Source organism: Bombyx mori, chromosome 24, assembly GCF_030269925.1.
Source record: "Bombyx mori chromosome 24, ASM3026992v2".
Classification (NCBI taxonomy): domain Eukaryota; kingdom Metazoa; phylum Arthropoda; class Insecta; order Lepidoptera; family Bombycidae; genus Bombyx; species Bombyx mori.
Genome location: NC_085130.1, coordinates 2,060,109 through 2,077,194, shown reverse-complemented (window position 1 = coordinate 2,077,194; position 17,086 = coordinate 2,060,109). Strand labels below are relative to the sequence as shown.

The 17,086-nt window shown below is 42.0% G+C and overlaps 1 protein-coding gene across 3 annotated transcripts in view; it reads left to right on the top strand.

Moving 5' to 3' along the window:
• Positions 1–17,086, top strand: part of LOC100270770 (GTP cyclohydrolase I) — a 51,651-nt gene that overhangs the window by 26,059 nt on the left and 8,506 nt on the right. The window contains exons 2-3 of one of the 3 annotated variants that reach the window (NM_001145325.1): positions 7,914–8,189; positions 15,425–15,532. In NM_001145325.1, the coding sequence (NP_001138797.1) occupies positions 7,931–8,189; positions 15,425–15,532 (367 nt within the window). In that variant the 5' untranslated portion in view covers positions 7,914–7,930. 3 annotated transcript variants of the gene reach the window in all.

The window sequence follows — 17,086 nt, the reverse complement described above, 5'->3', positions numbered from 1 at the left end:
AATTGACTAAAATAAAAATAAAAAAAAATACAAATAAATTTAATAAAAATAAAGTATAACTTCTTACGCGCGTACATAAGTACACGCACCCTTTTTTTGCTTAGATTGGTGGACGGGCTCAAAGCCCACCTGGTGTTAAGTGGTTACTGAAGCCCATAGATTTTTTTATTTTATTACCCTTGTAGGCAACCACTCATCATCACGGCCCATGTGATGGTGAGTGGTTACCGTCGCCCATGGACTTCAGCAATGCCAGAGGCAGAGCCAAGCCGCTGCCTACCGAAAGGTATCAGTTTTAAGGTCTCAAGTATAGTTACAACGGCTGCCCCACCCTTCAAACCGAAACGCATTACTGCTTCACGGCAGAAATAGGCAGGGTGGTGGTACCCACCCGCGCGGACTCACAAGAGGTCCTACCACCAGTCATTTGCGTAATTACTGGTGGCACCAGTAATTACGCAAATTATAATTTTGCGGGTTTGATTTTTATTACACGATGTTATTCCTTCACCGTGGAAATCAATCGTGAACATTTGTTGAGTACGTATTTCATTAGAAAAATTGGTACCCGCCTGAGATTCGAACATCGGTGCATCGCTCAACACGAATACACCGGACGCCCTATCCGTTAAGCCACGACGACTTCAAACCACCACCTGACCACCTTCACCTTCACCACCTGATGCTAAGTGGTTACCGGAGCCCATAGAAATCTACAATGTAAATGCCGCCACCCGTCTACTTGTATCTAGTATCTAGGGTATCTAGCCCTGGGATGTGAATGGGTTCGAGTAAAGATTTATCATAGGTCATGAGTATCACGGTCCATATTCAACAATAAAATAATTACTGTCAGTAGTTAGAATATGTATTTTTTTTGTAGAAAAAAAATCATAAAAACATTTATCGAGATTTTTAATGACACCAACAAATTTATTAGTTATTTTAATGACACCAACATATAATTTATGAGCTACTTCTAATGAGGGCTAGATATTTAGTATAATTTTTATTTAATGAAACTAACCTAATTGGTGTTTTGTTTGATTAATCTTTTTATTATTGAGTCTCACAATTCGTTTAATACAATTAAACTTGGTACCTACAAAAGGCTCCGTGGTTATCGCACCATCTCCTTTGAACGCCGCCTTGGGTTCTAGAAGCGGAGGCGCTCGCCGCTGACTATCAGTGGCGGGCTGACCTTCGTGCCCGGGGCGTGGCGCGTCCCAGCCCCAGTGTGGTCAGAGCGCGGAGGACCCAATCTCGGCGGTCCGTGCTGGAGTCATGGTCCAGACGACTGGCTGATCCTTCGGCTGGTCGTAGGACCGTCGAGGCGATTCGCCCAGACCTTGTGGATTGGGTGAATCGTGACAGAGGACCCCTCACTTTCCGACTCACGCAGGTGCTCACTGGGCATGGTTGTTTCGGTGAGTTCCTGCACCGGATCACAGCCGAGCCGATGGCAAAGTGCCACCATTGTGGTTGCGACTTGGACACGGCAGAGCATACGCTCGTTGCCTGCGCCGCATGGGAGGGGTGGCGCCGTGTCCTCGTCGCAAAAATAGGAAACTACTTGTCGTTGCCGAGTGTTGTGGCATCGATGCTCGGCGACGACGAGTCGTGGAAGGCCATGCTCGACTTCTGCGAGTGCACCATCTCGCAGAAGGAGGCGGCAGGGCGCGTGAAAGTCGCACAATCCCGCCGCCGTCGAGCGGGGGCCAGGGAGGCGGATCTCGCCCAAGCCCTGGCCCTATAATTGTTTCGGGTCCCCCTCACATGTCTGGGGACCGGCGGTCGAACCCGTCGCTTGTGACGAAGGGCCCTACGAGCGAATTAACCCATAGACACAGCCCACTGAGTTCTTCGCCGGATCTTCTCAGTGAGTCGTGTTACCGATCCGATGGTAGATTCTGCGAAGCACTGCTCTTGCTAGGGCCGGTGTTAGCAACACTCCGGTTTGAGCCCCGTAAGCTCACCTACATGTTAGGGCGAAGCTGATATAGCCTCTCAAGGATATCAGCATAAATAGGGGTAAAAAAAAATCGAATAAAAAAAATCGATTTTTTTTTGTTGCTAACTATGATCTCGGGTATCCAAGTTTCCACTAGCTTGTTCGGGTATTGAAGACATTCAAAAAGTTTCATCATTACGACACATCATTACGATATTCTGTATGTGTCTTAAATTAACGAAAGCAGATCGCTCCGAATATTTATACACGGAAACTGGTTACGGAAATGTTGAAGAAAGTGACATTTTTGTAAAATCCTAAAAATGTTTTAAAAGAATTTTGACGTGAAGCAGTTTCTTTTTTATCTTGCCGTAGTCGTATCGTCCATCAAACTGACTGGTGCCATGCCGATCGTAGTGATTCCGTGGCCTAAAACATAAGAGGCTAGTTGTACTCATATCGAGCGATACTACTGGGCCCGCGTTCGAATCCCGCAAGGATATACAAACAAAACGAAGAAGCTCCGATTTTTTTTATAACTTACACAATTCAAAGAGCTCACGGCCCACCAGGTGTTAAGTGGTTACCGGAGCCCACAGACATAAACAACGTAAATGCGGCCACCCACTTTGAGACGTGAGCTCTAAGCCCCAGTACTGTATTGCAACAACTGCCTCGCATTACTGCTACCTACCCAGACAGGCTCACAGGATGCCCTTTCAGTGCATCCAAGATCCGAGGTTAATTAACAACATTGCGTGAATAAAATAAAAGCCATAGAGTTTACTAACAGGAGTAAGTCATTCTATAAAAAAAATTGAGATTTCGGCTTCAAATGTCAATATGGCCGACCGCGTTCTGGTAATGTCTACGGGCTCTAATAACGCCGGATCGCGAAGAAGCATAAAGAGTTCTCTTACTGGTTTCATCTGCGAATGATGGCTCAATAAATTACTTCTATTACTTAATATTACTATACCAGTGGGCAGCGGCTTGGCTCTGCTTCTGGCATTGCTGAAGTCCATGGGCGACGGTGACCACTCACCATCAGGTGGGTCGTATGCTCGAATGCCTAAAAGGGCAATAAAAATAAATAAAAACTCAAACATGCTTACAACACAAACAAGTTCAGTACAACAACGGGCGAAAGTTTTAATTATTCTTAAAAACGTAACCGGAATATTGCGTAATATCACTATTGTATTTATTTATGGGACGAATGTACTATAATCGTTATTATTTACAATCAGTACACGTTCCTAAGTAAACGTGATTTAGTTCGGTTTGCGTAATTCGATCAAATACACGATCGGATCGTGGAATGTTTGGAATGAAAAATTAAAATTCATTACGTTCCTAGTTTTTTTTAAGCTATTGTATACCTTTTATCGCGGGCTTTGAGCGCGGCGACCGAATCAAGAAATTCCGTAACGAAAATAAAACCTAACACTCCCACTCCGCCTACCCTGTAGCTCGCGTTCAACACATTCACACGTTGCGCTTGTGTAGTGTTTGTGAATAAGCGCGCGGTGTGATATCGCACTGCATGCGCATCATGAAAAGTATGCCCATCTCTCTCTCGCGCGGTCTAGCTTATGAGTGTGAAGGGGAAAGTTAATGTTTTGCTTTTGTTAATGTTTATAAACTTAGCGTGGCCTTATATTATTATTGTCTTAATATTAAATTATTATTGTCTAATTATAATTGCATAAGTTGATAAAAAATGCTATGCAATAGCTTTACCGCGGCAGTCCCCGAGGAGTGCCACACGTGGTTTTTTTTTACCTGCCTGCTCCTAATAACTTCTAGGGACTATACTAGCTTCACTGGATGCTAATGCAACTCTAGCAAGGGCAGTGCTTCACTGAACCGCCATCGGATCGAAATAGCGACCCATTGAGAAGAGCCAGCGATAAATTCTTAGTATTAGCCATCTTTACTATTAACTAGGCAGCAACCTAGCTGTGACCCTGGCAACGTAAATATAGTATCCATCGTCCTTAATACAGTCATAATTAGACCAGGGCGTACTGAGATCCAGTTCAAAATTAAGCTTTTTAGGTCCCGAATGCTTTGAACATGACAAAAAAGATTTTAAATTTAAAGCTTTGACGTCAAAAGCGAAACTCCGCGAGTGAAATAACTGAATTTATTAGCTCGAGCTTTGACTGAGTTCTGCATCGAAGTCCTTTCTATTCGAGCTTTCCATTTACAAGGTGGGTCAAGTATTACCTGTATTACTTAATTTCGGAATGGAATTTCTTAATTAACTTATAAATAACTTAACATTGCAATTAACGTGTCCGCTTGTAACTGAAATGCATATCGGCGCTTTGATTATTAATAAAAAAAAATGTGAGCCGTCACGGGACGCCTGGCAGATGTGAAACATATCGACATTATTTTGTAAAAGTAATATGCAAAAAAGAACAGATTGTGATAGGAACAAAATATGTCATAATGATAAAATAAAATGTTACGAAAAAATAATTTGTTTTCAAGTAAAACACAGGTTATGTGTACTGTAGTAAACAACACTGTATACACTACGGAGTATAACCCTATAGGTATCCGAGCTCAGTGTAGCGAGAGAGAGATGGCTTAACGCCGGATCGAGTGGGAGAGAATCGCACAGTCGATTGCGCATGGCGACGCGTCGCGACACCGTACACACTACTGCATATAGACTGGTACATATATACCTTCATATAGCGTGGCGACGCGTCGCCACGGCATGCGTCGCCACGCAAGAAATCGGTACGTGCGGCTATAGATGTTTCACATCAAAAACGCAAATGATAATTATTTGCGACGTATTCAAGAAATTAAATAAATAAATTACAGTAATTTCATTTAGAACCACGGCGTTATATTTCGTTAGTATTTTAGTATATTTCGTATAGTTTATCTACGAATTTCATTCCTAATCAAACTCGCAAAATTATAATTTTCGTAATTACTGGTAGGAAGGACCTCTTGTGATTCCGCACGGGTAGGCACCACCACCTTGCCTATTTCCGCCGTGAAGCTGTAAAATGCATTTTGGTTTGAAGCAGCCGTTGTAATTATACTGAGACCTTAGAACTTATATCTCAAGGTGGGTGGCGCATTTACGTTGTAGATGTCTATGGACTCCGGTAACCACTTAACACCAGGTGGGCTGTGAGCTCATCCACCTATCTAAGCAATAAAAAAAACTCTCTCAAACAACATACCAAATACCCTCATTCCACACTAATTTCGCTTAGACCTTTGCTTTGATGGATGCACAAGCGCTGCAGAGGTACGGACGTGATGAGCCCTCGGTTATTGACATCGTCAATGTCAGGCACAACTGAAGTACCGGAGCGAAATGTAAACCGCATATTCACGGAATGCCATTAGTACTGTCGCCAGTGTAACCGGTTTGGTGTTTGACCGTATTTCCGAAATATAACAAAAAAAATATTTCAATATTAGGGTGTTGTCGCAGTCTAAGATTTAATTGACACACACAGACAACAGCCCACCGAGTTTCTCGCCGAATCTACTCAGTGGGTCGCGTTTCCGATCCGGTGGTAGATTCTGCGAAGCACAGCTCTTGCTAGGGTTCATGTTAGCAACGTCATCAGGTTTGAGCCCCGTGAGCGCACCTACTAATACGGCGAATCTAGAGTAACCCCTCGAGGTTACTAAAAGAGATAAGGAAAAAAATTTGAGAGATTTTTTTTATAGATAATAAAATATCGATTCCCGGTCGTAATCAAGAACTTAGTAAGATATTTATTTAGCTTTCGGATTTTCGGTCTGTTTGATCTCATCTCGTAAGCGTTTCTAAGCATTCAAAACATATAAGAAAACCTTAGCTAAGGAAAAAGTCCGTAAAAAGACTTGAAAAATAAATAAAAATCCCATTCCAGAAAAATAAAAACAAAATTACACAATAGCGTTATATATTATTCTTATAGCTCACACATAGCTAAGCTAGTTAACATATTATCAGATAGCATATATCTTGCATTACAACAACACGTTTACTTAAAGCAGTTTGTGCAAGTTCAATATTGACTTTCGCAAAATTTAATAAGCTCCTTGTAAGCTTTGCGCTTTTTGTGAGTCGCTGGTTCAGAGAAGGCAGCACCAACCAACCTATTCCTGGCCATATTCATTCATGTTATGATGTCCATGGACTACGACAGCCGCTTAGCTACTCTTTTTATTTATTGCTTCGATAGATGGAAGAACTCACAGCCCACCTTGTGTTAAGTAATTACTGGAGCCCATAGACATCTTTTTTTTTTTATTCCTTAGATGTGTGGACGAGCTCACAGCCCACCTGGTGTTAAGTGGTTACTGGAGCCCATAGACATCTACAACGTAAATGCGCCACACACCTTGATATATATAGTTCTAAGGTCTCAGTATAGTCACAACGGCTGCCCCACCCTTCGAGCCGAAACGCATTACTGCTTCACGGCAGAAATAGGCAGGGCGGTGGTATCTACCCGTGCGAACTCACAAGAGGTCCTACCACCATTAATCACGCAAATTATAATTATTATATCGTGTACATAATTACGTTTTGTTAATTATAATGAACGTATGCTTCTTTAATTGCCCATAGATATGAATGAGATAAATGCTCACTTTGATACATGAGTTCTAAGTCTCAGATTTTACAGTACAACGACTGTTCCATATTTCAAATCGAAACGCATTACTGATTCACGACAGGGATAGATAGAGCACGAGCTTTGAAGTCGTCGTGGCCTAATGGATAAGACGTCCGGTACATTCGTGTTGAGCGATGCACCGGTGTTCGAATCCCGCAGGCGGATACCAATTTTTCTAATGAAATACGTACTCAACAAATGTTCACGATTGATTTCCACGGTGAAGGAATAACATCGTGTAATAAAAATGAAACCCGCAAAATTATAATTTGCGTAATTACCGGTGGTAGGACCTCTTGTGAGTCCGCGCAGGTGGGTACCACCACCCCGCCTATTTCTGCCGTGAAGCAGTAATGCGTTTCGGTTTGAAGGTGGGGCAGCCGTTGTAACTATACCTGAGACCTTAGAACTTATACTCAAGGTGGGTGGCGTATTTACGTTGTGGATGTCTATGGGCTCCAGTAACCACTTAACACCAGGTGGGCTGTGAGCTCGTCCACCCACCTAAGCAATAAAAAAAAAAAAAAAAAACCAGTAAGCCTTCCAAAACCAAGCACCTTTCTTACTACTGTATATCGATTAGCTCAGAGCTCCTCTAGAGGGTTTGGACTCATAAGCTCGAAGTCTCACCGTCCCATCCACTGCTCACTACCACCAGCTAGCATTACTTCAATTTCAAACGAAAATCCATTCTATAAAACTATAAAGCTTTAGCGGAATTTTAAGAGAGCTAATGTCTAATTCTAGATCGTTCTAGATTTGAAGACATCAGACACGTGTCGAGTTTATTAATAGAGAATCTATTAATAAATTCTACTATAAGCACTGTCACTGCGGTACCACTTATCAACAATTTACATAATGATTTGAGGAAAAAACCGAACATAATAAAGATTTAAATTCCAAATATTTCAACTTACAGACAACTGGTTTGTCTTTCTATTCCAAGAAGCTTGAGATGCATATATATGTGATATATATAAAAAATTGCATTTAAATTAAATTATTAAACAATTAATTCGATTTATATCAATTTAGCAATAAAAATTGCGAGTGACAACACGTCGAGCGGTTTAATTAAAAAATTATCTCGATAGGTTATCGTTTCTTGAAATATATAACATTACATAAAACTATAAGCTACTTTGTGCGTCTGATAACCTCATCAATAGGTCAATTAACACTAAAAATTGTCCGTCGGAACGATCAGTCTGCATTCACACTTCGTACAAGCAATACGTCTTTGTAAATCTTAAAAATAAAAAATAACAAAAAATAAAAAGGAAAATTTCAAAAAAAAAATATTCCAGATTTGAATGATATAAACATGGCCGCCGTTAACGGAAAAGATTTGAACTCGGAAGCGGCAGTGCCGCCATCTTCGCTGATACGTCGCGTCAGTTCGCGATCCATACGTAATTCGATATCCGAGGAGAAAGAGAACGGTGACGCTCCTCAGAAGGGCTCGTTCGTTGGTAAATACAAAAAAGCTCCAGAAGCCCTGAAGAGCTTTAACTTGGCCGATGCGGAAAGTGAACTTGAAGTGCCCGGAACGCCAATGACGCCGAGGACTTCGACCACGCCTGGTTTGTATTCAAAAGAATTGAGGCAGTCAGCGCAAAAGTGACCTAACCCACAATTCATATTCGTGCTTATGTATTGCAATTTATTTAAAACATAATATGATGCAAAATCGGCCTATCCCTAGTTTCAGCCATAGATAAATAAATGCCTTTGTAAGAATCATTTTAGCGCGTATTTTTTTGCCTAGGATGTTTTGTGAAGGTAAATTCAAACCTCATTATCTCCATACTAACTATGATAAACTTAGACCACTTTTGCGCGGACGGCCTCAATGAATCTTCTAGTTTTATCTACAGCTTAACGTGTGCCTTAGACATAATAACAAAACTAATAAAACCTATTTTACTCTTACTTGCTAATCCGTTTGAACAAGACGACGAGCTGGTCTAAATTCTTAACGAAACAGCCATTACGAAGGACCCTCAGAAGATCACGTCCTACGAAAAAAAATTGTTGTAAAATCTCTTTTACCAATTCCATCTTTAAATTTCGAGCATAACCAAGAATCAAACCTCTGATATCGGTAACGCGGTCCTGTGTGCGCTTAGTGCGAGTTTTTTGACGTAGTTAACTCATATTGACTGGTGGTAGGACCTCTTGTGAGACCGCACGGGTAGGTACCACCGCCCCGCCTATTTCTGCCGTGAAGCAGTAATGCGTTTCGGTTTGAAGGGTGGGGCAGCCGTTGTGACTATACTAAGACCTTAGAACTATATCTCAAGGTGTGTGGCGCATTTACGTTGTAGATGTCTATGGGCTCCAGTAACCACTTAACACCAGGTGGGCTGTGAGCTCGTCCATACATCTAAGCATTAAAAAAAAAAAAAAATTTTTTTTGTATGGAATTCGATCGTGTGCATACGTTTGCCGCTAGGGGCGCTGTTCCAACTGCATACAAAACAGGGTTAACTTTTACGTTATCGAGACCGTTAAGTAACTCGCACTAAGCACACTGTTGCTTACACGCTACGACAATGGTCATTAGAATTAGACATTTATTAAGATGAACGCAACTACATTATGGTGTTAACGGTCCGCATTGTCCTCTAAACACCTGCTAGACTTTAACCAGACATTAAAACAACTTATAAAAGTTTTCAAACTGTTCTTAACACGAAAAAGAAAACAAAAAAAAAAACAGAAAGTATTCTCCCACATTAACGAGTGATTGTTAATTTTATTTTAAAACAAGTGTCGAATGTTTTTTTATCAATCAGATACTTTGATTTCGTTTTTATTGGACCTTACAGCTGACCTCATATTTTTTTATATTTTATTGCATATAATGCATTAACGTTGTAGATGTCTATGGACTCCAGTAACCACTTAACACCAGGTGTGCTGTGACCTCGTCCACCCATTTATGCAATAAAAAAATAAAAAAAATTAGTGACTGGTTCATGGACATCAGCAAGGGCATACCAAAACGTCCTCACTCCGTGACTCGAAAACAATAATTTTCACCTGTGTTACATTTGACAAAGTAAAGATCCTTCACGGAACCCATGATATAGTAACATGGGTCGCTAAGAAGTAATCCATTTTTAAACTGTATCTTATAACTTAAATAAATTAAGCCTGCACTCACCCACCGAGATAAGGGTAGGTTTTCAGGGGGAGGGGGTACAAATTGCCTCTCGCAAAGCTCAGCCGGGTCCTTTGATGTCAACTTAGCCTGACAAAGCACGGCTTTGTGAGCTGATAAAATAGTTTTCGTACTGAAATTATAATAAAATTCAATACTAGTTTGAAGTCGTCGTGGCCTATAAGATAAGACGCCCGGTCAACAGTGGTCCGATGCGTCTATGCCGGTGTTCAAATCTCACAAACAGTTACAATTTTTTTACACATCTATGCAAGATACAAATTAGTTTTTTTTTTTTATTGCCCTTATAAGTAGACGCGCTACGCCTCATCTGATCGTGAATGGTTACTGTTTATCATAGTCATCGACAATGGGCACAGGGCCAAGGACACATTGAAGGTGCTTCATACCTTTGACTGGTCTCCATAAGCCTCGTTAGAAGAAGGAAAATTGGATAAGGAAAATAGTAGGAATGGATAAGTGGAATATCATCCAGCAATTTAAAGTCAATCTTTATGGACTTCAAAATCATTTACATGCCGAGAATGGTTTTACGTATGGATTTACCTTTTCAACTGGTATAAACAGGCAATAAGGCCGTTGTAACTATACTGAGACCTTAGAACTTATATCTCAAGGTGTGTGGCGGCATTTACGTTGTAGATGTCTATGGGCTCCAGTAACCACTTAACACCATGTGGACTGTGAGCTCGTACATCCATCTAAGCAATAAAAAAAATATTTAAAAAATCCATAGACTGTGGCTATTCCTGTAGCTTCAGTATCAACTGACCGCGCACGTTTGAGGCGCTTAAAAAATAATTTCTCAAAGCCTACCCTGAATGACACCAAAGATATTCCAATAAAACGGATATGTTCTTAAATAATATATACACAGACTATATATAATATATAATATATAGCCAAAAACAAAACATTGTAAATCGCAATCTCACAAGGACATTGCGTCATTCACAGATGTTCGCATGCGGCTATGAACATGCTCACAGGCCACAGAAACTTTAAAACTGGAGCAAGGTTCTAATTGCGTCGTATTAACGCCTCAAGTTCATTGTCAATATGTAATTTGTGTTTGAATATACTAAGCTGATCGCGTCCCGCGGTTTCACGCGCCTTTGTTTTTGTAATTCAGAAATAACCTAATAACCTCGTTTTCCTCGGATGGAGTAGAATAAATAAAGATTAAATCGGATAAAGAGTTGCTAGTATCACTATCTCATTAAACTACCGGGCGATTTGCAGAGCCATTGGGTACTTAAATTTACCACAGAACAAAATATCCTATTCATCATGACAAACGTCTTATAGCTGTCGTATTTGGTTTGATTCGTGTCTTGTCTTTTAGTGGCCTTAAACGGGATGAGACAGCTTAAAATCATGAAGACGTTATCAATAATCACAACGGAAGAATCCTTCTAGATTAAACAATAAGAATTTTGCGATCAGCCCATTCGCTCCTACATCAAGAAAACTTTGAGTGTTCATATTGCGATTTACAACTGAGATAACCGGTTACTAAACAATACAGCTATTACCCACTTAGGGCCTGCTATTTTACCGATCACATCTCTTCCGCGATCATTAGATCTTCTAAAGAAGTCGATGTGGAGGACAGCTTCCACCGCATCAGACTGTCCCCCGATCTTAGGAATCTCTTAAGAGTTAGGAACGCGGCAATCCGGGCCTACGATCGTCTTCCCACGCATTCAAACCGGATTCAGATGCGTCGTCTACAACGCGAAGTCCACTCCCGCTTAAGCGACGCGCGTAACGATAATTGGCATAGTTATTTAGAACAACTCGCGCCCTCCCACCAAGCATACTGGCGACTAGCTAGGACTCTCAAATCCGAAACTACCGCTACTATGCCTCCCCTCTTACGCCCTTCAGGCCAACCACCGGCATTCGATGACGATGACAAGGCTGAGCTGCTGGCCGATGCACTGCAAGAGCAGTGCACCACCAGCACTCAACACGCGGACCCCGAACACACCGAGTTAGTCGACAGGGAGGTCGAGCGCAGAGCTTCCCTGCCGCCCTCGGACGCGTTACCCCCCATTACCGCTGACGAAGTTAGAGACGCGATCCACAACCTCCAACCTAGGAAGGCACCAGGCTCCGACGGCATCCACAACCGCGCGCTAAAATTTTTGCCAGTCCAACTGATAGCAATGTTGGCTACAATTTTAAATGCCGCTATGACGCACTGCATCTTTCCCGCGGTGTGGAAAGAAGCGGACGTTATCGGTATACATAAGCCGGGCAAACCGAGAAACGAAACTTCTAGTTACCGTCCGATTAGTCTCCTCTCGACGATAGGAAAAATTTACGAACGTCTCCTTAGAAAACGCCTCTGGGATTTTGTTACCGCGAACAAAATTCTCATAGACGAACAGTTCGGATTCCGCTCAAAACACTCGTGCGTTCAACAAGTGCACCGCCTCACGGAGCACATTCTGATAGGGCTAAATAGGCGTAAACAAATCCCGACCGGCGCCCTCTTCTTCGACATCGCGAAGGCGTTCGACAAAGTCTGGCACAACGGTTTAATTTACAAACTGTACAACATGGGAGTGCCAGACAGACTCGTGCTCATCATACGAGACTTCTTGTCGAACCGTTCGTTTCGATATCGAGTAGAGGGAACTCGTTCTCGTCCCCGTCAACTGACTGCCGGAGTCCCGCAAGGCTCCGCGCTCTCCCCGTTATTATTTAGTTTGTATATCAATGATATACCCCGGTCTCCGGAGACCCATCTAGCGCTCTTCGCCGATGACACGGCTATCTACTACTCGTGTAGGAAGATGTCGCTGCTTCATCGGCGACTCCAGATCGCAGTAGCCACCATGGGACAGTGGTTCCGGAAGTGGCGAATAGACATTAACCCCACGAAAAGCGCAGCGGTGCTCTTCAAAAGGGGTCGCCCTCCGAACATCACTTCGAGCATCCCACTCCGTAGTAGGCGCGCAAACACCTCCGCCGTTAGTCCCATCACTCTCTTTGGCCAGCCCATTCCGTGGGTCTCGAAGGTCAAATATCTAGGCGTCACCCTCGACAGAGGGATGACATTCCGTCCCCATATAAAAACGGTACGCGACCGCGCCGCGTTTATTCTAGGACGACTCTATCCAATGCTTTGTAGTCGAAGCAAACTGTCCCTCCGCAATAAGGTAACTCTCTACAAAACTTGTATACGCCCCGTCATGACGTATGCAAGCGTAGTGTTCGCTCACTCAGCCCGCACCAACTTGAAATCCCTTCAGGTTATTCAATCCCGATTCTGCAGGATAGCCGTCGGAGCGCCTTGGTTCCTTAGGAATGTGGATCTCCACGACGACCTGGAGCTCGACTCCTTTAGTAAGTATCTACAGTCGGCATCGCTGCGCCATTTTGAGAAGGCGGCACGACATGAGAACCCTCTCATCGTAGCCGCTGGAAATTACATACCCGACCCAGTAGACCGAATGGTAAACCGTCGACGTCGCCCAAAGCACGTCATTACGGATCCCCCTGATCCATTAACGGTGCTTTTAGGCACCACAAGCACCGGTCACCGTCCTCGTCGAACCCGTCGCTTGCGACGAAGGGCTCGACGAGCGAACTAACCCATAGACACAGCCCACTGAGTTTCTCGCCGGATCTTCTCAGTGGGTCGCGTTTCCGATCCGGTGGTAGATTCTGCGAAGCACTGCTCTTGCTAGGGTCAGTGTTAGCAACTCTCCGGTTGAGCCCCGCGAGCTCACCTACTAACGTTAGGGTGAAGCTGAAATAGCCTCTCAAGGCTATCAGCATAGGTAGGGAAAAAAAAAAAAAAAAAGGAAAAAAAAAAAAAAAAAAAAGGCCTGCTATTGCGCAAATAAATATAAAAACATCATTTTATAATAATTATCATGACGTGTAGAAATAATCTCTAATGACATCATATCGACGTTATTACTACTAGTGGTAGTCGAAATTAGACTATAATTAATCTTATAAGTTTGAACATTATTAAGGGTCTATTGTCAATGACTATCACAGACCTTTAAAGTAACAGATTTCGCCAAGACTACACTGTAGACAAATAATATTGAAGACTGTATTTGACCACAGACTTTAACAATAAACAAAAGAGTATAAAATATATGCGTGTGTGTGTATCAAAAACTGTATTACAAATATTTAATGTATTTAAAAGAATAAAAAAATAAAAAATATCTTTCTGCATTTCTTCTCTATTATCTATATATCTATTAAACTAGAAAAGTCGAAAATTTCATACTCCTCCATCCGCGCAATTTTCCTAAAAAGAGATACAAAGTTTTGCTTCAAGTATTAATATTTAAAAAATATGATTATCTCTCCCAATATCTATCAAGACAGTATGATTCTGCTACTCTGATGTATTGTTCAATCGTGACGTCATATCACGACTCCAAATAGGTCGAGTTTTGCGGCTACGAAACGTATTACATTAAATCGTATAACTTGAAAATGAATTACGATAATTACTTAGACGATAAAGCAGTCATTAACACATAATGGACGTATTCATTATGAATCGGAGCTTGGAGATTCAAGACGGACCGTAGTACAATTTCAAGTTTTTTTAAAATTCATACGTCGTGATGTGGTTTTTTTCCTACCTTTTTTGTATTGCTTAGATGGCTGGACGAGCTCACAGCCCTCCTGGTGTTAAGTGGTTACTATAGCCTATAGACATCTACAACGTAAATGCGCCACCCACCTTGAAATATAAGTTCTAAGGTCTCAGTGTAGTTGTAACGGCTGCCCCACCCTTCAAACCGAAACGCATTACTGCTTCACGGCAGAAATAGGCAGGGTGGTGGTACCTACCCGTGCGGACTCACAAGAGGTCCTACCACCAGTAAAAACCTATTCACTGGTAGCTTAAGGGATTATTCTAGCTACGCGCGGACGGGTAGATAAGTTCACGGACTCAATCTGAGAGAATTTGCTAACACTAGCCCTAACAAGAGCAGTGCTTCGCAGAATCTACCGCCGGATCAGAATCGCGACCCACTGAGAAGATCCAGCGAGAAACTCAATGGCCCAATAAAGTGTGTTCACGGTCCGTAGCAGTCTGTTATCATACATCGGCGTTGTTAATAACACTGCCGACCAACAACCCTGTTAATTAGTCTTTACTGTATCAATATGACAAATACTTCCTCGTCCTTCAGATCTCAATCAACCTCCAGAACTATAATTAAGGAATAATAGAACTAGGGTAGTTCTATTATTGAATTAGTGACTGCTTTCAGACTTCGTTCCGGGCACATCCCACTCAATAAATTTGCTCATTTAGTGGGGAAGATTCCTGATCCCAAGTGTTCAGTTTGTGATGTTGTGGAAGATGCTTTTCACATTATGATGGAGTGTGCGCGGAATGATGATATGAGACAACAATTCTTTGCAAAATATACAGATTTTCGACAAGTTGGAGGTGTACATTGCGGATTAGCCTTTCCGGAATCCGAAATGGTTAAGTCACTTTATAAAATAGTGTTCTTGAGCCTTCAAAGACGATAACAGTTTCCTTAATTTTTTTTATATAATCTTTTGTTACTATCTTTTGTTGCACAACGGAGTGACATATTCACTATATAGGAATAATCTCCTTGTCCGCAGGTCACGAGAACTGCACCTTCCACCATGACCTGGAACTGGACCACAGACCGCCCACCAGGGAGGCGTTGTTACCGGACATGGCTAACTCATACAGGCTTCTACTCACCGGTAGGTTTTACATTTTAATTATAACGAATTTTTTTTATTGTTTAGATGGGTGGACGAGCTCACAGCCCACCTGGTGTTTAAGAGGTTACTAGAGCCCATAGACATCTACAACGTAAATGCGCCACCCACCTTGAGATATAAGTTCTAAGATCTCAGTATAGTTACAACGGCTGCCCTAACCTTTAGACCGAAACGCATTACTGCTTCACGGCAGAAATAGGCAGGGCGGTGGTACGTACCCGCGCGGACTCAAAGAGGTCCTACCACCGGTAAAATATTGGATGGATATTAAATGGATATTAAATTTTAAATAATGTGGATACGCCGTCTGATTCAGAACTGTATGCAATATATCATGTCACAGATGCCGCCTAAACCTCCACCTGAATACACAGAAAGAGTCAATGAAAACGTAGTTAAAGTTTGAAAGTATGACCCGGTCGCTAGAACTACCTACCCAATTCAAGAATAAGTAGCTCTCTTACATACACAGCTGTGACTTTTTTTTTATTGCCCTTGTAGACGGCTTACGACCCACCTGATGGTGAGTGGTTACCGTCGCCCATGGACTTCAGCAATTCCAGGGGCAGAACCAAGTCGCTGCCTACCGTCAAGTATTCTCCGCAAACCTTGTTTGAAGAAGGACATGTCATAGCGCTCGGGAAACACCATGGAGGAGAGCTCATTCCAAAGCCGGATTGTGATTGCGTCGTATGATCCTGTGCTATGGCCGCTTCCATTCAAGGCTTGTTCATATCGGAGTCACCAGTTTGGGTGTGACGACAAGGGAAGATCTTCCACCGTGCGGGTGACATTGTTCAGTTGAATGACGTTTCTAATGTTATTATTCACAGCTTCTTGCTAATCTTACTAGCGATATTTTCAAGATGGATTTGTAAATCCATCTTCAGGCATCTATCAAAATGTTTTTGTATTATAGCTACCGCTACAAAGCATAGCAAACCAAGCCAACAATTAACCTCATCTTTCTTAGTCATCCTGTTATTACTGGTCGGGATATTGACATTATCGGTGTGCCAAATTTCCAAATCAATCAGACTTCTTGAAGTCGATAAAAATTACAATCAAATATATTACGTTACATACGAACAAACAAACATACCAAGCTAATAAAAGCTTGTAAAAAATCGTGCGTGTCGATACGACAATTCATGTTATTTTGTTAGCTGGTTCACTAGAATTACCAGTTGCTCTTGAAAGCCGATATGAAAGTCGCTTGCGACATTACATTGAGCACCCGTTAGCCTTGCTCCAAGTGTTAGTCGATAATGATTTACATTAGCATTCGTGACCCAGAGGTCATTTGTCTGCACTGACAACTTTAGATCAGACTTGATGACTTTAAGACGAACAAAATTGTCTTTAGCAGAATGATGGACAAAATTTACTTATTTTGATCGTATAGGATTGTGTGCTCTAACTGCAATGCATAACCAACAATAAATTTAGTCAGAATAGGCCGATTAGCATCACAGTAGAAATCAGAATGTTCTTAACTTGAAAAATCCAACTTTACACCAGAGCCACAAACCT